Raw genomic sequence first — 22883 nt, forward strand, 5'->3', positions numbered from 1 at the left:
TAGAGATATTCCACACCATAGCGCGTCATGCCCAGTGTATAAACTGGGGAGTTGGCTGGAAGGGACCAATGGCTGCTGACAGGCTGAGCATTGGTCAGCGGGTGGTGAGCAATGGTATTGTATGTGTGTCACTTGTGTTTCTTGGGGTTTATTTTTCTTCTTTTTTTCAGTACAATTAGTAGTAATAGTAATTTATTTTCTTGAAATTATTAAACTTTTCTTACATCAACCCATAAGTTTTGTGGGTTTTCTTACTCTTTTTTTTCCTGATTCCCCTCCCCATCCTGCTGAGGGAGGAGAGTGAGCAGCTGCATGGTACTTAATTGCCATCTGAGGTTAAACCATAACATTCATCTCTCATAAAAACTGAACAAACAGTCTTTCTAGGCAACTGGCTGTTTGTACTGACTTAATAATTAATAAATACTGTAGTTCATGGCTTAAAAAATATGTAGGTATCTAAATTCCATTAAAACTAGACTTTTATATTATGGGATTTAGTATTGTAAGTCTTACATGGGTGATGGACAGCATGCAGAATCTGTACAATCTCTTCTACTAAGATATTGGCATAAAATTTGTTTTTCCCACTGAACCCTCGCTCACCACTCTACAACTAGTCTAGCTAAATGTCTAAACTTAATTTGCACTACATTTGCTGTAATGGACATCTCAGGCTTAGACAATGTTGAGTTTAACATATATATCCCCTCAATGAAAAGTTATTCTGATTCTTCTGCAGTACTACGGTTGGTTGTTTCATCCTATAAAAACCTTGCTATACTATATTCCACTGTTTTTCTTGAAATATGAGTTCATTTCTGAACCTTCTTCTCTTGATGCTTGTACAGACACCACACAAGTAAAACCCAACAACTTCTGTGATAACAGAATGAACTGCTTCTGAGACATTAAAAGGCATTATTTTTACTCAGAATTCAGGCAAGATTATAATCCTTGAGCTGGCACATAAAAATATGATTAAAATGAAGATGTTCTGCTAGACAATGCCTACTCTTAGTGGAATAAAGGTTTGTTTTTAAACATACATTTTCAGACTGAGATAAACTTACAGATGACATCCATTCTAGATTCAACAACAGTCCAACGTAATTGCTAAAGAGAGTAAACACTTCAGTTTACAAATTTCAGAAAAAAAAATGTGAGAAAAGAAGGGCTCCGGTTTGAGGCAGAATGTTGAAATATAGATTTCACTAAGCAAAAAAGTAAGCATAGGATACACATAGAATGGAGGTGACTGAAGATCTTATAAATTTGCAGCTAAACCAGTTGTCTGGAAAGCACCTTGAGCATCTCCCCGGTCAGTGTGAAATGGATGTGTTGTTAGGGAAGAAGGAGCTGCTTTGCCTGGGATGCAAGTTCTTGGGCACTCTGTAATGCGGATAACTCCCAGTTTTGATTTTGGAAAGCAAAAGCATTTGAGAGGACATAGCGACTTTTCCAGGATTAAAATGAAATGTTTACTCTGCTATGACTTCTGCTCAACAGCAGAAGCTTCTTATAATAAACTTACTAGTTTTTTTAACGCCATTTTGATTAAATGAAGTAGCATTTTTGAAATTAAGATTATCAAAATTATCAAGACAATTAATGGTCAGGAAATCATCAGAATATTTGTTTCATAACATAATGTTTCAAATTTCCAATATTTTCAAAATATTTGTTTTCAAGGCAGTTTCTCATGAAATGGTGACTAAAACAGGTGAAAAGAGCCCAAAAGATACAGACTCCAGGCAAGAGCTGGACCAGTAAGTCATGGTATTTGAAAGACCTGCCTGCATCTGACACACACCTTTGAAATAGAAATATGAAATTCTGTAAGAAATCTTTTAATCTTTTTCCCCTTCATAAGTAAAAACAACATCTTTATTTCTAGAGGGTTAATAAATCCAACAAGAAATACAGCAGCCTTTACCAATGTAATACTTTTCAAAACCATCATAACCTTAAAAGCATACTCAGGAGTGTATAAAAAACATGAAGTCTCACTAGGTATATAGGAAAGAGTAATTTTTCATTCCTATGAAAGTTCAGTTACAGTCTTCAGTCTGAGCTTTCAATAAATGGTGAAACATAATTTATTTGTACTGGGTATTGCTGTTTCCTAATATAACCCAAAACCTCAGGGACATGCCGGTAGTAATGCAAACACAGGATGGTCTTTTAAGCCAAGAAATCATTTCAAAATTTATCTAAAGTAGAAAGTTATTATGATTCCATAATGGTGGCATGCATTTGTTTGACATTCACCATGGCATACTGGGGACAGAGAATTATCTGAATTTCATTCCCATGATCTAACAGAGAAGCTATCTAGGCAACTTGATGCTTTAAATTTATTCTCCCTTTTTCTTCATATAACCATTTGGTAAATAACGCACTCAAACTAAACACAGTAAACAAATGCAAAGATTCATACAAAGTCTTTGGAAGGATTTTAAGGTGTCTATTTCAACTCCATTGGTTCTCTTATTTGATGTATAAGAAAAGTATCCAGAAATAACCTTAAATGCTCTTTTTTGGTATTCTAACAAACATTGACTACAAACTTAATTGGTGAGTAGTTTAATTATTCTAAGTCGCATTTCTTGTGGACAAAATTATTGTTCTGGAAGAATAAGCATTTAAGTAGATCCATTTCCAGAAATCAAGACCAAGGTAGGATGGTAGTCATCAGAAAATAAAAAATTGATGTACATAACTGTAATGAAGAGAAAAAGAAACAAGAGTAATTTTAAACAGAAGAGAAGATACTGTTACAGAGTGTATATTTACAGAGTATTATGATGAGGAATAATTGCATTAATTTAATGGAAGTAAAGTTTAAAATTAACATTGTGGAAAACACTCCTGCTGGTGGTAATGTCATTTTTAAAGATGTTTAAAACTAGTACTAGGAAAGAACTATAGCATGCATACTAAGGAATGCAACTCTCTATTACCTTGTGATCTAATTTTCAATTGCCTGTCTCACAGATTCTATAATCAAAAGTTGTTACCTAATCTAATAATCAGAATTTTATTCCATCAGAAGTACAAACTTAATAATGAAATTGTATTACTGCATGAATACTGCTACATTTCAAAATCAGATTCTGTATTATATGGAAGTATCATCAGTGAAGCCAGCCTGATAATCTAGCTCTTCATGGCTAAAGAAGATTAGCCCAGCTCACTCTTTCTGTATTTATTCTTTTCCTTTCTATATAAACTCTGATTTAATAAAAAAACTATCCGGGAGGTATCCAATGTTAGTTCCACATACTGAGGTTGTGGCTAACCAGCAATCTTTCATTAAGCTAAATAAGGGCTACTAAAAACAAAATTTTATTAGTGCTAGGCGATACTCACAAGGGTCTTAAGAAACAAAAACCTTCAGTTGGCCAAACAGTTTTAAACACCTTTATCAATACACCAACATAATCTAGAGAATGCTGTAGCATTTTGTAGCCATCCTGAAAAAGAAGGTATACGAACTCTAAAGGAGAAAAGGGCTGACAAAAATAACAAACCAAAGAAGTTAAACATTCCAAGACTTATCCTGAGTACTATCTATCAGTTGATTTTGAATAACATAAGTTCAGGATAATACCAGAATATTTTGAAATGAGTCTGAAATTCTACATGCCTGCTTTTCGTTTGCAGATGGCCCAAATAAAACTGCTTCTAGATGTAAAAGATAAAGGGACAGTTGTTCATTTCCAAAATGAAACTACAACTCTATAAGGTTTAAGAGGTGATAGTTTGTATCACACCTCTAATTTAAACATTTTCCAAGTGTTTATGTTACCAAAATGAAAATATTTTCAGAGGCTTTAATACAGCAGGGTGAAAAGAAAAGCTAAAACCAGAGAATGATCTTTTGATTCAGAAGTTGGCATTTGAAAATACTGACACAAACTAACCTACAGAATTTGAAGACAAAGGTACCACCCCCTCACCCATTTCTGAAACTGTCAGGAGTTAGATTATTAACTACTAATATAGACCATACATTTTAAAAAAAAAAACGTACAGAATTAAGTTAGAACATTTTTGAGGTGGAAATTATGGATTTGTAGAATCAACTAATTTTCCTGCAGGATGAAAGCAAGTGATGGAATAATCACTAAAAGAACACATGAAAATTTCCCATAGCTTTATCATAGCAAAAATAACCAACTATATATACGCCAAAAGAATTACAAGGGTTTTTTTCTTTCTGCTATTGTAATTTTTTTACTTTCCTCCTTGTATTCTCTTTTTACTCAGCTTAGAAATTAACACACCAAGAGTGCACATTTACCTTACACACACCTCATTTACATGAAGGCAGTATATAGAATAGAACTATTTAATTTTGAAGGGATTTACAGTGATTGTCAACTCCTTGACCACTTTAGGGCTGACTAAAAGTTAAGGCATGTTGTTAAGGAAACTGTCTAAATGCCTCTGACAGGCTAACAGGCTTGGGCACAATCAATTGTTCAGGAAGCCTGTTCCAGAGTTTGACCATCCCCTTGGTAATGAAATGCTTCCTAATATCCAATCTGAACTTTTTCTAATGGGCATAGTTTTGAATTAAACCCAAGCATCCTGTCACTGGATCTCAGGGAGAAGAGATCACCACCTTGTGCTCCACTTCCCCTCCTCAGAAAGCTGCAGAGTGACAAGATCACCCCTCAGCTTTCTTTTCTCCAAACTAGACAAACCCAGAGTTCTCAGCTGCTCTTCACAGGACGTTCCTTCCAGCCCTTTCACCAGTTTTGTTGTCTTCCTCAAATACCTGAACATCTATCTTTAGTTGTGGGGCCCAGAGCTACAAAGAGTAGTCAAGTTGAGGCCTCACCAACACTTCTGTTGACCAGCCGGTCATGCTATGGCTGGTGCATCCCAGGATGGGGTTTGCCCTCTTGGCTGCCAGAGCACCCTGCTGGCTCCTTTTGAGCCTGCTGCCAAACACCCCCAGATATCCCTTTCTGCAGGGCTGCTCTCCAGCCACTCCTCTTCTAGCTTTTACTTGTGCCCGGTATTACTCCATCCTAGGTACAGAAACTTGTTAAATTTCATCCCACTAATCACAGCCCAGTGCTGCAATCTGTCTAGATCCCACTGCAATGCAGCTTGTCCCAAACAACACCTTCCACTGTGGTATTGTTGGTATCAAACTTGCTAATGTTGCACTCAACTCCTACATCCAGATCATTCATAAATATATCGAACATAACTGGCCATAGAATAGACCCCTGAGGGGCACCACTGGTAACCTGTCACCAGCCAGATGTGGCCCCATTCACCACAACCCTTTGAGCACTGCCCTTCAGGCAATTCTTCACCCAAACACATCTTGAACCCACTCATTCCACAGCTGAACAACTTGTCCAGAAGGATGCTGGGAAGGACAATAGCAAAAGCCTTCCTAAAATCCAGGAAAAATATATCCACCACCTTCCCTTCATCCACTGGGCAGGTGACCTTATCATACAAGGATATCAAACTAGTTAAACAGGACTTTGCTTTTGTGAATCTGTGTTGACTGTGCCTGATGAATGCATTGACCTTTAAATGCCTTTCAGTAGTACACAGTATAATCTTCTTCATAGTTTTTTTAGGAACTGAGGTTATAATAACAGGACTGTAGGTTCCTGGGTCTTCCTTCACGCCCTTTTTGTAAATTAGAATAACACTGGCCAGCTTCCAGTCAGCAAGGACCTCCCCAGACTCCCATGACCTTTGCTAGATAATCAAAAGGGGTCCTGCCATAACATCCACTAGCCCCTTTAGAACTCTATGGTTTAATTTATTTAAACTGGGGGAGACACTTCAATTCCAGCAAAATAAAAACATAGATTATATTTAAAGGAAAAATCAAACACTTTAGTGTATCCAAAAACCCTTAAAGGTGTATTTGCAGATGGTTCCTATAAGAGGAGCCACTAGCAAATGAGGAGATAGAATTCAGAACAATCTTGATAAAAAAAACATTTTGGGAAAAAATGGGCAAACATAAACTTTCACTACACTGTAAAAATACTCACCTACAAAAATACAGGATTGAAAAAAGTGGTCTGTTCTGCAGAAAAGGAATTGTGGGTTTCAGTGAATCACAAATAAAGTGTGAGACAATATTACCATTGCAAAAAGTACCATACAATAATGCAAGGAGTTTGACTTGCAGACACTTGGGTAATTGGTATATTTCAGTATATGCTAGCAAATTCTCATCTGAAATACTGCCTTGCTTTGCACACTGAACTTCAAGAAATATCTGGAACCCTTGGAGAAAACAGAATTAGACCAACAATTATAAGACTAATCTCCTTCCTGGAAAACATGACGCATGAAGAAAGTTTGAAGGGATTGAGGTTGTGTAAAAAGAGAATGAGAGAAGAGCACATATTACAGATATGACTGCAGCCTTCAAATACGTAACAGGTAACCATAAAGACTAATGGAAAGTTTTTATTTGTTTCCACATCAGGCTGAAAGATGCAGACAGGGTATTTTGACTAATGGGGAAAAAATTTCCTAATGATAAGCATCAGAAAAGGCTTTAGCTGTAAAAAATATGTTATTAATAGTTGATCCGAGTCTGGATAGGGAAGCAGTAAACTCCAGTCTTCCAGTCTACACTTTTGAACTTCTTGCTGAGTAAAAAGAGTTGCATAAATACTAACAACCAAGTCTAAAATGAACGGATGATAACACTTTGCAGATGCTATGGGCAAAGTGCTCTTGTTTCTCCAGCTATGGCTTAGCACACAGCTGCAGTCAGTTTTGCAAAGCACTATTCATATAGCTTGGGAACAGGAAATACAGTGGGGCTGCGGCACCAAATAGTTACAAGCAGGAGTGCTACCAAAGTACTTTCTGGAGTGGGAATTCTGTTTTCTCCTCACCCACACAGTACCATCTACGTTCTGGTGCCATTTAATGACAATAATTGATCTTACTGCCTGATCTACCAAATGCCTTGGCCTTTTCTATCCCCTACATTCACAACGGTCTTCATACATTCTTTAGCTTCTCCTTCAGTACCTTGGGGGTCCGGCATCCATAATGCCAGTATCACATGCCCCTCCTTATTAGCTTCAGCTGAAGCTCATAGGCTATAGCCATACCAGAGAATTAAATGGTGCCAGTTTACTCTGCAAACATATTCTGGTAGTGAAATTCAACAGCCAAATTTTTCGTGTTGTTAAACAGTTAAAAAAAATCTCAAAACAACTTTGGTCAGCTAACCTTCTCTCCCAAACAAGTCAGGCAAAATTTGAGCCAAATAACATCCCCAAAAGGCAACGTCATACCACACTCTGTGCCCAGGAAGCAAAGAGAGCTTAATGGCGAGGGTGTGGGCATCTCATTTCAACTGGTCTCAGTGTCCGAGGGCAATCTGAGGCACATTTAACGTACTCCTACAGCTATACCCATTGTCCTGTGAGGCCCCAAGTAAGAAAATCATTATTAACGGCAGCTAGAATATAAACTGTTGCACTCGACAACTGTGAATAAACAGACACAAATAGCACATTTTACCCTGAAGAGTGGACTCTTCAAGATGAAATAATTATTTTAACTCCCACTGCAGACCCTAGTTCCCACCATAAAAGGAGGAAAAATTCAGTGGTTGCTTCTCTGTCTTGGACAGTTAGGAACTCTCTACTCATACAAATGGTGTCTAGATGATGCAGTTACTCCAATCTAAGTAAAAATTACATCTTCATAGTCATAAGAATGCTAAACACATATAGGAAAACAACTCATCCAGTTCACACAATGAATGATAGACATTTAAAAAAAAATGTATTTTTAGACTGTGAAGGCCTGATTTGAACAATTAAGCCCAAGATATTCCAGTTAAAACTGGTATTTCATGAACACAATTATGCCTTTTATTTTAAGAAATTAAGGAAGTTAAAGGTGAAATGGTAATGCTTACTCTAAGTTTCCTTAGGATTTTGTTACTTTAAGTCAAATGCTTTACTTCACATAAGGTTTCTTGTGTTGAATTGTAGTACAACTGTTTACTCAAGTGGCAGCAGCATACTTTGTGAAAAATTAAATGGACATTTATCAAAGGTGAGTTGACAGGTTTAAATGTTAAATGTAAGCACTGTAAGACAAGTACAAATAGTTTCTACCTGGAGGTTACATATCTAAATCACTGGATAGATATTTTAATTAACTTCTTCACAATGAAGAATGTTTGCTTTCTGAATTATTGAACAACATTTCCTGAGAGAGGAAGATACAAAATGTCATGCAATATATTTTTAAGTAGAGCTAACATATAAATGAAAACTTGAAAATCCTTCTTCCCATACAGCACAGGCAAGAAAGAGATGAATACTGTTTAGAAATAGAAATTTTGGAGTCAAGATTTAAAGTTAAAATAAATGAAAAACTTGAGAGAGTTATGCCAGAGAGAGGCATAATACATGGATAGATGGGGTTTCATTACTATATCTCATTTTACTCTTAGCCCACTGGATTATGATCTAATAACACAAATATGTAGCAACCTCAGGTTCTGAGGTGATTTTGAGAAAGTCTAAAAAATAAGGACATACAATAGTCAGTGGAAAACTCAAAGAAACTGCATCTCTGGTGGGGACAAAATAGTTATATATATGTGTATATATATATATCACAGTTATATATACATTTCTGTTGTTTCTTAAACCCATCTAGTCTTCTTGCCCTACTGACAGTAACTCCTAAGGTAAAAAGCTGGATAATAGAAGCAAGCTGCAAACCCACAGGAGCACAATGCTAAGTGCCTTCTCATCAACCCTTCACCTTTCAAACCACTGAAGCAATTGGGATGTTTAAAATGCTAATAAAAACTAAAATGTTTTACTCACAGTTAAAACCAGGTTCGATAGTTTTTCCAGCTTCAAGACTGTTTATTGTAATCTGAAAGATGATGTGCAGCAGCAGAAATGATAGACTGGTGAAGCACAGAGATTTTAATAATCGTCCTGTATGCCCTAAAAGACAAAGTATACATACATATAATTGGTGAATTTCCAAACATTACTTAAAGGTTTTCAGTTTAAAACCAGTAAAAATATCTTGACCATGCATATTTCTACAAGTCAGTTCCACATTAATCATGATTGTCCCTTATGGTCAAAATTATAGCAAAAATCATACTTAAATTATAGTGGTTTTGAGTATACTTTACTCACAAACAGCAAGGACTGCTGTAATCAATATTTTCGTGTTTTTTTTAATTAAAAAAAGAAAGTTTCTCAAGTGTCCAGACAGCAATTTTAGATCAATAATATTAACAACATCATAATGTTTATTACCACATTACCTGGTACGAAGACAAAATATGAATGATACTTCTACTTTTGAGAAAATAAAAACCTGTTAGTCTATTTACACTTTACAAAACAAATTACATGGGAGGGGGATTAACAACACATAAACCTCAGTTTGGCTCAGGAATATAGACATATTTTCATTGAATGCTTTGCTTTGTGCCAACTGCCCTCTTTATCTTCCTTCAGAAGTTTTGAAAATAATTTTCAGTATACACTGAAGAATCCTGTGCCAGACACATTTGGTCATAGTTTCTCTATGATTTGTTGGATATATATTCAAAAGTTAAGAGAAAATGTTTGATGAAAATCTAGAAATGCCTTATAAATCCTCTAGGAAACACTCAGCTTAATCACAGGCAGCCAAACTTGCAAGGAATTAATAAATAAATTATTAGTATTTCAGGAAATATGCATCTTCAAGACAAAGTTGAATTGCTGATAAAAGACAACATTAAATATCACCCTACCTAACCTATCTGCAGTAAAAAGTCTATCTCTGAAGTATTTTATACTAGATGTTACAGCACCTGCTTCGTACATTTAAGGGTAATCTTTTAATTTATGGATTAAAAACCAGCAGTGTTGGAATTCTTACCCAAGGCTATAAGTAAAGCTAGGGTTATGGAGGGCAAAACTAGCAGAGTATACCTGTGAAATGTCCACTCTAAATGAAGCCTGTTTTCTTCATACTTATTTTGCAAGTGTCTGATATGAGCAACTACTAGAAAAACATGATGGTTCACATTCTGTATCTAGCTAATAAATTAGCTTCTTGCTTTATATTTGTTATAGTTCAAGCATGTCTTCAATGGCCTGAAGGGTAGTTTACAAAGCAAAGAATCAGATAAACACAATTCAACAATTTTAGAAAGTTGTAGACTATCTCACTCCATCAGACTCAAAACTTTCATTATATGATCACTATCTTGACTGCAAATTTTGAATACCAAATACCTTTAATAAACTTCCCTTTTTTTAATAGAGTAAACAGATCAAACAAAATTAAAAATGGCAAGAATGAGCCCATAAGTTTCTGCAATCTGAAAAGGAAGATATATTCAGTACATATGTGCCTTGTATGACCTATTCACTAGTCACCAGAATCCACACAGAAAGAGGACAACCTGGGTGGCAGAGCTTTACACTAAAAAGACTGGATATTAAATTCTTTGGGTCACTTTTTGATCTTTTTCTGCAGAAGCTGGCTTAGTGTCCTGGCTTAGGACAATTTCTAAGTTCTGCAAAAGCATAAATAACTAAATAGGTCATATTATCAAAAACATTAGAAGAATGAATATATGTCAGACATGATGTCATATCTAATGCAATTCAAAGACTGCTATATTTTACAATTTTTTGCAAATTTCAATATTTGATGGTTTGCTCCTTCATTATTAGATCACGTGCTCATGGTATTACGAGAGATGTACGTTCAGAATATAACTGAACTAAAAAATTACCTATCTCAAAGCCAGGGACAAACAGTTTGAGAACACAAATTTCATGGTCCTAACATCTGTGTCAAAAATGTACAGATCTTAAAGTCAGTTTGGCGATTTATGAAGTTCTGAGTCCCAAGCTCTCCTCAGTGCTCAGGAGTTAACAATTTGATAGATATCAAGCACTGAATTTTTCATACAGAAGTGGATTTGAATTTTTTGATAGAATTGCCTGAGTCAGTGTTCAAAGGAGAAAAACTGCAATACAGTTAGTCAATGCACATTCAATTCCCAAACTTCATGTTTCCACATAAAGAAATAAAACTTCTGAAAGCCTTGGCTACATCTTTCAGTATTTCAATTGTCATACCTCTCCAAAATATATCTCAGTTTTAGACTTAATTTTTTTAAATTTGAAAAAAAAATTGAATTTAGATTGAACAAAGCATTTCTTTAAAAAAGCCTTAACTTCTGCAATTGTACTCCTTTTAAGAAATGTAGGAAATGCTGAAAATGTATTTCTTGAAATATTGAAATGTTGAAAAAAGATCTCCTTCACAAAGTAGGGAAAATTTTAAAAGACTATAAATACTCATCATAATAAATAGTCTCTCAGTTTACTGGTAAATATGGTAAGGTAAACACACAGCTGGAAGGCAGTTAGTTATGTTCAGTGCAGGTTACAGCATTCCTCAAGGGCTATTCCCTTCATAGCTATCAATGGGACAGGATCACCACCAGATCCTACTGAGCAGGAGTCCTTTACCTGCCCCACATTCATCTGTACCAGCAGAAAGTAGACACAAAGTATCTGAAGAAAAGTAAGAAATACTAAGTTTTGGAGAGATATCAGCAACCTGGGAGAAATGGGAGTGCTAAAATTGGTGAATTACTGGATACATAATTTATGCCAAGGAAGAAGTGACTGATTTGGATAAGAGATGAGTTTCAGGGTTTGGATAAAAGACTATATTTTTACTTACATTTTTCTCTTTCTCCTGTAAACTTAGTTCTAAATGACATAACTTAAAAATTACCTGTATGCATACAGAACTGAGAGGGTGAGAAAAGAGACAGCTAAAATTAAACTCCTGAAAAAAAAACAGAGCTTCTTATGATGAGGAAGAAAGATTTTTGTCATCCTTCTTTAATTTGTATTTATTCTAATTCAGTCACAATGTTAAATTCTTTTTGTAACTTATAAAATTTTAACTCATAATGTTACAATTCACTTGCTAAAACATACCTTAACTGTTCAGTTGCCCTAACATGAAAGTCCCTGGGGACATGAATGGAAGCTGACTGTCACATAGAGAAGGAAATATATATTGTTCAGAAACCTATGCGGACAGAAAAGATGTGCAAGAGATCATTGCCCCAGCCAACATCAAAACTCACAACATACTGATTCCTTCATTTCTGTCTTAGATATATAGACTTGCCTATACCCATCAAAACTAAAATAAGAAAAATGTCATGGCAAAACACCTCAGTTTGTAGCTTGAATGCTTGGTTCTGATTTTACTCCACCACTAGCTTCAGCAAAACGTGGAGGATGGAAAGGACAGAGCAGATTTGTCTCAGAACTGGCCTGAAGGACTAAGAAAAGTGGGTTTGCTTTCAGGTGCCACTTCAGGTGTCATTCCTAACGGCACTAGTGGGACCAAAACCCGGCATGTGGCTTTAGAAACGTACTCACGTCTCAGAAACATACAGGGAGGTTGCTCCAGCCTCTTTGTCCCTTCAGAAAACTCCTGGCAAAGGGCTTTCTCCCCTCTGATCAAGTCTGCAGAAAGCCAGACAGGATGCAAATGCTTCATTACCCTCTTTCTCTTCAGCTCAGGTGCAACATTAAACTGGTCTCAAGAGGGCCGAAAGCTTTTCACATGTGGCAGAGGAATCCATTTCTTATTTTTCAAAGGTAATCCAGCCAAGAGCCAGATTAGTAATGGCATGTACCCCCCAGCCACAGGCATGAAACCTCAGTACCACTAACTATTTTAATGTGTTCTTGTAGGACTGCTGTCTCCAACACCCACATGCACTTCTTGACTGCCTACACCATGATTGTACACAAAGGTGGAGCCTGCTGCTCACATAATTTCCAACAATGATGAAATGATGAAAAACAGTACATTCATGATTGGACAAGTAGTCCTGTGATCTTTTCTGTTACCTCTTTCCCTAAACCAGCAAGAGTATGACAGAATTTAATTTTTTGTACACTTGGAACTTCCTCAGAGCTTTTACTAAAAGGATGTTCTAATAGGACATGGAATAACTGAATGGCCAATTGTCACTGAGACCTGCTTTAAAATCACATATATTAGCTCTTACAATATAATCTGACCATGAGCCTTGGTCTATTACAAAGATCATACCATACCATACCATACCAAACCAAATCTTCAGTTGCTTGCAAGGCGCATTTTCATTCCACACTACTTTTTTTCTCATTTGGATCTATTTATGATGCATAATTAAATTAACTTTGTCTCCAACAAGGTTAATAATACTGCTAACGATTTATCCTGATTTTTTAATAAGTAGTACCAAGCATCTATATGCAAAGGTGATAAATTCAAAGGGTCGGTATCTGTTCTGCATATCACTATGATATCAGGAAAGGGAAACTAGAGCGGGAAAATAATTTCTAAAAATTAATTGAAGACTGTTTAGTATTCCAAGAGTGCAATTCCATCATCACCATCATATGTATGCTAAATTACTTCAATTAAAGATTTAAGTTTTTGGATGTCTTATTCAAAGCTTTTATTACTTTGCACAGGGATTTTTTTTAAATGTAACCTTAAGGTTGTATTTTCTGACATAAGCTGGTTTTGGGACAATTCTAACATCTCTTTTAGTCTAATACCATACTCCAAACAGTTGCAACACTCTTCTTCAATAGTTATGTTTGGGAATTTTTTTACACATCACTTTTTATTCAGATCACAGTAGATGAAATACCAAAGCACAAGTAATTTTTCACATAACCTTTGATAGCATACAGTGAGCGATAATATTAAGGTGCATTTATCTCCTGAACTAGTGACACTTCAGTTAATAAAGATACTCTATTACAGCCATTGAGGATTTTTTTTTTAATAAACCTCTTCATCAGTAAATGACAAACATAAAAATAAAGAGCTCTGTGGGCAAGGCTTGGTTGCAATAAACTTCTGCAGCACAGAATGAGTCAGTCCCACAGAATTTGTTTTAGCTAGAATTTTAAAATCTTAACTTCCTGACATTCCATCAGGGTCCAGAGACTTAATCTCTTGCTCCATGGCTCCAAATAAGAGTCTGTCAACATAACCTGTACTGTAGCTTGGGGCACCTTGGGGTGGGAAGTTAAGAAAAAAATTAATTAAAAATACATGTCCTTTGTAAAAACCTGGAAGTTTGGGGATCATCTGATCTGCAAAGAAAGAAAAAAAAGGAAACATAATTTCCCATATAAAAGAAATCCTACCTTTGGTCAGCTCTGTTTTAAGTGCCTCAAGCTATCGCAACTAACGTTAACTGGCGTAACTTACTGACATAAATCCAAGAAAAGAGTACCAATTTGAAGCTGGTTTTTGCCAAAGGTTCAGAGATGATAGCGTTGGTTCCAGCCGATAATCACAAAAACATCATCACCGAGTCCACTATGAACATCAGCCACTTTGGCCACAAGTGTTAAATGTAGATTCACACACTTAGACATATACTCAGTGGAAAGTTTATGAGCATGAAATAAAAACTGATATGTCCCTCTTCCATTTGACAGGAAAACTTTGTATTTCAGCGTGGGCATTCAGCAACACTGAAGAATATGGGCCAGTCCCCTTTTCTGAATTCATCAGTACTATTGTACACTAATGGACACTTAACTCAGCAGGACAGGTCCTGATGACCATGGAAGATGAAGAAAGGACTCAAATGAGTTCTAAATTCAGTTGAGATTTCCAGATGACTACAGGGTTATGTTTGAAAGGCACAAAGCAATTTAGCTCTGTCCAAGAAAGCACTTAAACACATGCATATCTTTGAGCACATGCACAGGAACCGAAGAGCCTTCAGTGATTCATAAAAGGTTCATAAAATAAGGCTGACTTCTTCATTGCTAGGGTATTAATACTTGATGTGACCAGTATTAAAGCACACAGCCTGCAAATCAGCAGAAGTCAAATCTTTTCAGATACCTCTACACCATGCATTGTTCAAATCAATGCTCTGCAGAGGCTAATTTTCTCTTTTTCTCCTTACAGATAAAATGTGTAATTATGTCCAAATGTGGAGGGTAGGCATAATCTAATTGTTTTCAATACCTCTCTTCCCCATGCACTTTTGGAGGCATAGAGAGAGAGTGCCCTCCAGTTTCAGGTTCTATAAGAACAATGCTAAATATTTGCTAGTGCCAGTTATACCTATTAGTAAACAACCTTTCCTAGATGTAAAATATCCATAGTTCTATGTGCACAGTACAGCTATGCTTAGAGGTTTGGCCTCTTGAGTGCTGAAACATAACGGGACAAAGCTATGAACAAGGGATAGAGGAAGGCAATTATTTGTAAGGAGTATTCTAAGAATAAAATTTGATAATGGTGTGCCTTGTACACTGTATATTGTGCAATGTCAAGGCATTGATCCACCAAGTAACGTAACTGCATATCAGCTCCTATTCTGTAAATCTTACATGAACATCTTAAGTAGATTCAAAAAAAATAATGTTTAAATCATACTGCAAGGAATTATTTTAATGGTTAAAATAGCGCTATTGAAAGTGCTGCCATCCTTCCACTGCCCAGTAAGCATATTTATCAGTACATCTATATTTAGCTTAATAGAAAATGCATTAATATTTTTCCCCCCAGAGTATCTTGTATTTCAAAATCATCTTCTATTCAGAGGATCTGAGCTTACTAAAGCCTTAAAAGTGGGCAGACATCATCGCTGCAAAAATACAAAACCACTTGGTTTACTCACTGGTTTTCCAGCAGCAATTCAAAAATAGAGAGCAATTAACTAATTCCATGGTCTGTCCTGTAGCTACCCAGGCCCAAACCTGAAAATGTGTATCCACAAACAACAGCTCAAGACTTCATGCTATTATTTTTAGTTATGTTTAAATCTCTGTGCTTAAGCAGCCACATCGAAAGCCAGAACACACAAGTTTTAGATTCAGAATTTCGAGAAAAATTTCCCAATATTTGAAGTTTTGTCCCTGTTTTCCTGAATGTGTCACCTATTCCCATGTGTAGTAGTCAAATGTCACAATCCACAACCGTGACCAAAAGAAAAACTTTCTAAAACATTTACAAAAAAGCCATAATTCCTTAATTTCAAGCAACTCTTTGTACTACAATGTATTCCTTTGCATTTCAAATTATATTGTCTCTCAGATGACAGACTAATGAGAATTTGTAACAGTTTGTCACAAAATATGTCATCACTTGAAAATTTTACATTACTTTTAAAAGTAGAGTAAGATACATTGTTCCAGGCTGTGTAACTGCACAAAAAAAATGCACATTCATTTATACTTTTTTAAACACTTATTTATTTCCTTACATTTCTCTTTCTGCTTCTCTCTCTTTTTAAAATACTACTGCACTCTAGGAAGGAAAAAAGTCACTCTAGAGATAGACACTTACTTTACAGGAGTGCCAACCAGACTTGGGTAAACATAGTGAAAAATTCTATGTGTAATTAAAAAAAATTATTTAGAAATGAAAACATAAAAAGTGCTGCATAGCGTCTCCTTACTCCAGCTTCTTGCAGGATTTCCTGTTTTCCCTAGAAGTTTTCATGCCCAGAATACTACTAAAACTGAACTATATCCTCTGCATCAATAGACAATGCAATCGTTCAAGCTAGTCATAATCTCTGACTTGCAAGTTTACACAGGCAATTTACCCATTTTGTTAACAAAATATTTTGTCAGACAAGACTCAGAACTCAACCGCTCATTTTTTTTCCAGATGATACTCATAAGCTTTCAAAGCAAATAACAGCTACTTGATGTCTGCTTCATAATTTGACAGGTGGCTGTACCAAGCCAAACACAGGAAATAAACATCATCTCAGATACTAGTGCATTTGAACACTGAGCAATTTTAAGCCAGAACTGCTCTTTTACAAGAGGGTTTGAGGCTGTTAATACAGAGTTACATTTACTTCCCTTGAGGAGACAGGCTCTCCATGTTTGTCACTAAAAGATAATATTTATTTTGAATTCAAATTAATTCAGCCATTATTGTCTGTTAGAAGCAGTGCTTGCAACTTACTTTCTTCATTTCTGTCACCGTCGTAAAGAACAGGTAACTATCCAGTACTAAATTCCTTCAACAACAGAGAATTCAAGAAACTCCCAAGTAATGGGAGATGACAGCAGGTCGTGTGCTAATGCTGAACTGCATTTTCAAAAAATCTTTACTTACTAGGAGGTGAATAATTTTCTCCCTTGAATACCTATCCACATGTGTTCATAAGCAGTAAACAAATGTGATGCAGGGCAGAGTGAGAGAGGAAGGCTAGAAGACTATGTAAATAGGACTAATAAAGCTATGGCAAAACCAAACCCTGCACCATGATGTTTTCACAAGGGAGTCAGTGTGCATAAGTAGGTGTACTGAACTTGCAGTGGAAGCTGTGGTATGAATTTCTACCTTCGGCAAAACTTTTCCAAGAAGCTCTAGAGGCTGCTTCAGCTCAGACAGAAGTGCTGCAAAGAGTTTAACCCCTTTTCAAAGAGTTTGCACCGGTATCACTAGCACAACATAATGCAGCTCATGATCCAGTTGAAGAGCCCCTGAGCCAAAATGCATTAGCATTTCAACTTCAACTTTGCATTTCAAAAATGTTAAGCCCTCCTGCCAACGTAGAGCTGAAGTAAGATATGCAAGGGCATAGTTTCATTCCCTCCCTTTACCAGAAGTGCTTAAGACAAGTAGAAAGATAAGGTGGAAAAGCAAATTACTTGTGGAAATAATTTTGTTCTAAAAGTTTTTTGGTGTTTGAAGAACATACTGTGATACCCATATGCCACATGGCCATACTTCTCTCTGAAAAAAATAATATCATTTTCAAAACACATGTTCCAATGGGCAGATGGAAGAGAATCAGAGAGCTTTCTATAAACATTAGTAGTATCCTTTCACTGAAATCAGGTGGTTTTCTAAGGAAATTAAAATACCAACTTCCCAAGAGTCTATGTTGCATATTCTGTAAAATTCTGTAGAGAAATAGGTTATAGGAAGTAAAAGAAGATCAAACCAATAAATTTGACTTGCATTCTTGGCAAATTGGTAAAAACTATAACACAGATGAGAATTAGACAGTCAGGTAAGAAACATATGCTGAGGTGTCCAGGTAGTTACCACAGAAAGTGGTCATGCCCATCAGATCTTTGAAATCTTAATGGAAACCAGAGGAAATTTTAGAAGGATATTTTAGATGATGCAGCAAACTTAGTTTTCAATAAACTTCTGGCAAGTATTTCAGAAGAACAAACTTCTGTCAAAGGATTCACAGGAAATAATTTGTCATGGGAATGGAGGATATGTCATCTCGGGACATACCAGTTTTGTCTTCCAGTCCAGTTGCAACAGGTTCAGAACAAAAATACTTTTTTTCCCCATAATGATGACAGAATTAATCTTTTTTGTTACATTCTGCCTAGAAACATATTATGTGTGTAATCAAATGGATCTAGATGTACTGCTTTTGGCTGGGATAGTCAGTTTTCTTCATAGTAGATGGCATAGGTTTTGGATTTGTGCTGAAAACAGTGTTGATAACACAAGGATGTTTTCAATATCGCTGAGCAGTGCTTACACAGAGTCAAGGCCTTTTCTACTTCTAATCCCACCCCACTAGCGAGGAGACTGTGGGAGTTCACAAGGAGTTGGGAGTGACACAGCTGTGACAGCTGACCCCAACTTACCAAAGGGACATTCCATACCATATGGTGTCATGCTCAGCATACGGAGCTGGGGGAAAAGGAAGAGAGGATGTTTGGAGTTATGGTGTTTCTGCTCACGTCACAGTTACATGTGATGGAGCCCTGCTTTCCTGAAGGTGACTAAACACCTGCCTGGCCATAGGAAGTGGTGAATGAATATCTTGTTTTGCTTTGCTTGTGTTAGTAGCTTTTGCTTTACCTTTGAAACTGTCTTTATCTCAACCCACAAGTTTTCTCACTTTTACTCTTCTTTCTCCCCCATGCCACTATGGAGAAGAGAGTGAGTGGCTGTGTTGGGCCTAGCTGACTACCAGGGTTAAAACATGACAGTAGTCTATAAAGATACATAAAATCTGGACGAAAAGGAACTCACCTATGCTTACAGAAACACTAGATTTCTTCAGGAGAAGAAATCACAGCATCGTTCAATATTTCATAAAAGGTTTACACTAAGGAAGAGTGGTGCTCTGTGAAACGCTGAACTTTTAAAGACATCACCAGTGTTTTCTTTCAAATGGTATGCAAAAGCCATTCGTTGGAACATTCTGCAAACCAAGCAGAGAACATCAACTACATCTGTATTTTCACTATTATATCAACTCCATGTGTGCATACACAACAGTTCTCCCTTCTTAATCTTTCTGTATGTAAAAACATATCTTTACTATTGCCTATCATGTTCTAGGTAAATCAGACAAAGAAATTTTGCATAAATAATCCATTATATTCAACTCCAAAATGTTTACTATAAAGTTTCCCTGATAAGCTTACAGGTCAAAACCATAGATGAACCATCACATTTCAGTACGAAAATACTTATTATATTTTTTGGACAATAACTGCAGAGAAAATCAAACAGTTAATTTTTCACGCAACTACTATGTTTCACATAATGGAAAAAGGTGGGCAACATTATAGTAAGCCAAGCACATGCTAGGAAGCTGTCTTTCAGATAAGTGTACAGTTGCATAATAAATGAACAGTGATTCTCTTCCTTCCTGGGATGGTTGCTACCGTGGGCCAGGCATTTGGTGGAAACAGTCCACACATTTAAAGGCTAAACGATAAAATCCATACCAGGTAACGACACTCTGAAATCTTAAACTGCTTCTGTGAAAAATATGAATAGTTGACACTATGAATACAGGTAAGGAAAGATAAAGAGTTGTGCATTAAAACACAAATCTTGCAGGAATAAATTTACTGACTTTTAAAATTATCTCAATTTAACAAGCCCAAGACTAGAAGGGAGAACATTTCCCTTTGAATTTTCAGAATTATTTTTAAGCAGGTGGAAAAAAATCAATTTCTGAGGAAATGAAAGCTCATGAGAAAGAAACTAAAAAGACTGGCATGTCAACAGGAAAAAAAACCAACAAGCCAACAGTGGAACTGACTAGTAATGTGGAGTATTCATTATCCTACAGCACACTGTTAAAATACTAGAAACTGTGAACATAAAAGAAGTTAAGAATGTCTGTATCTACACTTGTACAAACCAAAAGTCCATTCTCACCAGTAATCAGTAGCAGCCGTAAACAGTTGTCTAGGGGAAGCAAACAAGAAGATTAATACTCCCTCCAAGTCTCTAATCTTTTTCAGATTGCTGGAACCAGATTTATTTGTTAAATTTCTCCTTTGTGAAATTTCCCAGCACTATTCTCAGCCATGTGAATTTTCAGCATACATATGTGTATTGCCACAGGTCAATGGCTCACTGTATCAACAACATCCTTTTGATTGGTCCCAGTTCTCCCATTATGAGAAAAAGAATAATTGATCACTATCCATCCTTTCCTCATCACTCTTCATTTTTTACCTCTCAATCATACATTCTTCCACTTGCATCTTTTCTCAGCTAGAGCTCTTCTCAGCTAGAGCACACTTCTCTGTTTCTCAGATGCTGCTGCATGTACTTTAGTTATCCCTGTCAACCCTCCGTGAACTCTTTTCCAATTCTACTACATTCCCTTTAGGGTAGGGTAGCACTACCACTACAAAATACAGACACATTATGGCTTTATACAGCGGTACAATGTTCCATTTCATTCTCCATTTTACTTCTTTTTGTTCACATCTATTTTCTCAACATCTGCTGAGGCTCTGAACTAATAATTTCACAGATGCCTGTATCACAAGCCTTCAACTGCATTCCTAAGAGCCAATGTCAGCTCAATGACTGCTGTTTTATGTGTGATTATTTTTCTTTTAAACTTTACCTTGATATGCACTTGTACCACAAGAACATAAGTGGGGTAAAAGGCAACCAGTGCATTCACTGACTAAAGGGATCACCTTTTTTTTTTTTCCTCAGAGATGCAGCTGAACATGTAAAGGTTACCAGATGTATGACCTTTTAAACATGTGATATTTATTTTGAAATTCCAACAATCTTCACTACAGGAAATACCCTTCAAAATTCTCTTATCACATTAGACACTTTCAAAGACTGTAAGCTTTATCTAGTAGCTTCTGAAAAAATAAATTGTGTCAAAACACAATTTATCCATTTTAGTGCCTGGAACCTATAGTAAGACCATAGGCCTAACAATGAATCAAGTTTCTCATAGACCAGCTTATTTCATCCATGCACCGAAAATTACCAAAAGGAAAGTATATGAAGTCTTTTAAGATAAATACTTGAGTTCTTCTCTATAGCCCGGTGGGATTTTATCAAGGTTTTTCAAAAGAGTTACATTTCTTCATTAAAAATAACCAATTACCAAGCATTCACTGCAAGACATCGGCTAAGTAATGCTTGTGTCCAACTAGATCTTCTGTATCTGGCATTTTGTCCTCTGGGGTAGACATGAAAGGATCAGTAGTTTCATTCTTTCACGTACAGCAAAAATTATGGGAATCCAGCAGCCAAAAGTAGTAAAACTGCTTCAACAATGAAGCTGAACTTGGCATCTATGCTCTGCACACATGTAGTTCAATTGTTGTCCAAGCAGCGTCTCAGGATCCAAGAGGCCTCTGCAGTGGTATATGAGACATCACTGTAATTCAGCTGGGATTTCTCACACATCTGCCTTTCTGGTAGAAGGAATTGGAATCATTCACTGGACAACAGTAGGACTGATGGGACAACAACCTCAGACAACTCTCGCAAGAGGCACTAGGGACTGGAATGGAGGATTGTGCTATCTACACTTCTTTTTTAGGTGCTTTTTAGAAAGGGTTGCTGCCGGAGCAATTTTAAATACTTTTCCCTGTGGTAGGAAATCTAGGTGTGCAACTGGAAATGGTATGTAAAATGATGGATTGGAATATATGTACTATCATGCTTCACAGGGTGTAGTTTTAGCATTTTGCAAAGAAAGGAAGTGCAAAGGAGTAGCTTGCTGTTTTCATTGCCTGGATTTTTAGATGGTTACTGATGTTGCCTTTGCAGACAAAACAGCAACAACAAAACAAACAAACAGAACTCCCAAACCAACAAAGGGAATATTGAAACGTATAAAGTGTGGAGATTATGGAGGATATGAAGGATGAAGGTATTCCTGTGCTTTTTACAACTAGTAAAACTAGTTTCAGTTCTTTGTCATGGAGTGTGAGTTACAAGTCTTCCTTGGAGAAATGACCAGAAAATGTATCTCTACCATTCTCCAAGATTATGCAGGAAGAGAAGCTAAGTATACCTTTAAAGACAACTTAAGTGTTTTTAATCACCCAAAGGTTATATATACAAGAGTCAGAGATACTATGACACTTTAAAATATCAGTTCAAAGCTGCCAAATGCCCAAAAGGTCCCTGTAACCCTGCACTTTGTGCCCTTTGTTGAATGTTGAAGGGCACTAGAGGTTTCAGTCTTCAAAAGTCCCTGGCAGCCTAAGCTTGGGTGCACATAATACATATCTCTCCTATTGCTGCAATTCCAAGAAAAGACAATCAAAGAATTATTTTTTTATCTGTCATACATGGAGATTCAAGTGTGGAAGACAAGAAGAAAACTCTTATTTGGCTATGTAACTTCTGAATGTCCTCAAAGTCACTGACATCACTGAAATAGTGTAGTGCCTAATCTGCAGTTAGCATAATCTCATTATCACTATTATTATAAATATACTGAAAAAATTTTTTTTTCCTGAAATATATTAATACAATTGTTATGATAAGGAGAGAATGAGAACTTTTCCAATATGAAAGAAATTGAAATATAC

The 22883-nt window shown here is 36.3% G+C and overlaps 1 protein-coding gene across 1 annotated transcript in view; it reads right to left on the reverse strand.

The window, feature by feature from the left end:
• Window positions 1-22883, reverse strand: part of PIEZO2 (piezo type mechanosensitive ion channel component 2) — a 298924-nt gene that overhangs the window by 183644 nt on the left and 92397 nt on the right. The window contains exon 3 of the mRNA XM_027676733.1: window positions 8865-8990. Within this exon, the coding sequence (XP_027532534.1) occupies window positions 8865-8990 (126 nt within the window). The remainder of the gene's footprint in view (window positions 1-8864; window positions 8991-22883) is intronic.

This window comes from Neopelma chrysocephalum, unplaced genomic scaffold, assembly GCF_003984885.1.
Source record: "Neopelma chrysocephalum unplaced genomic scaffold, ASM398488v2 Primary Assembly neopelma1_22, whole genome shotgun sequence".
NCBI classification, from domain to species: domain Eukaryota; kingdom Metazoa; phylum Chordata; class Aves; order Passeriformes; family Pipridae; genus Neopelma; species Neopelma chrysocephalum.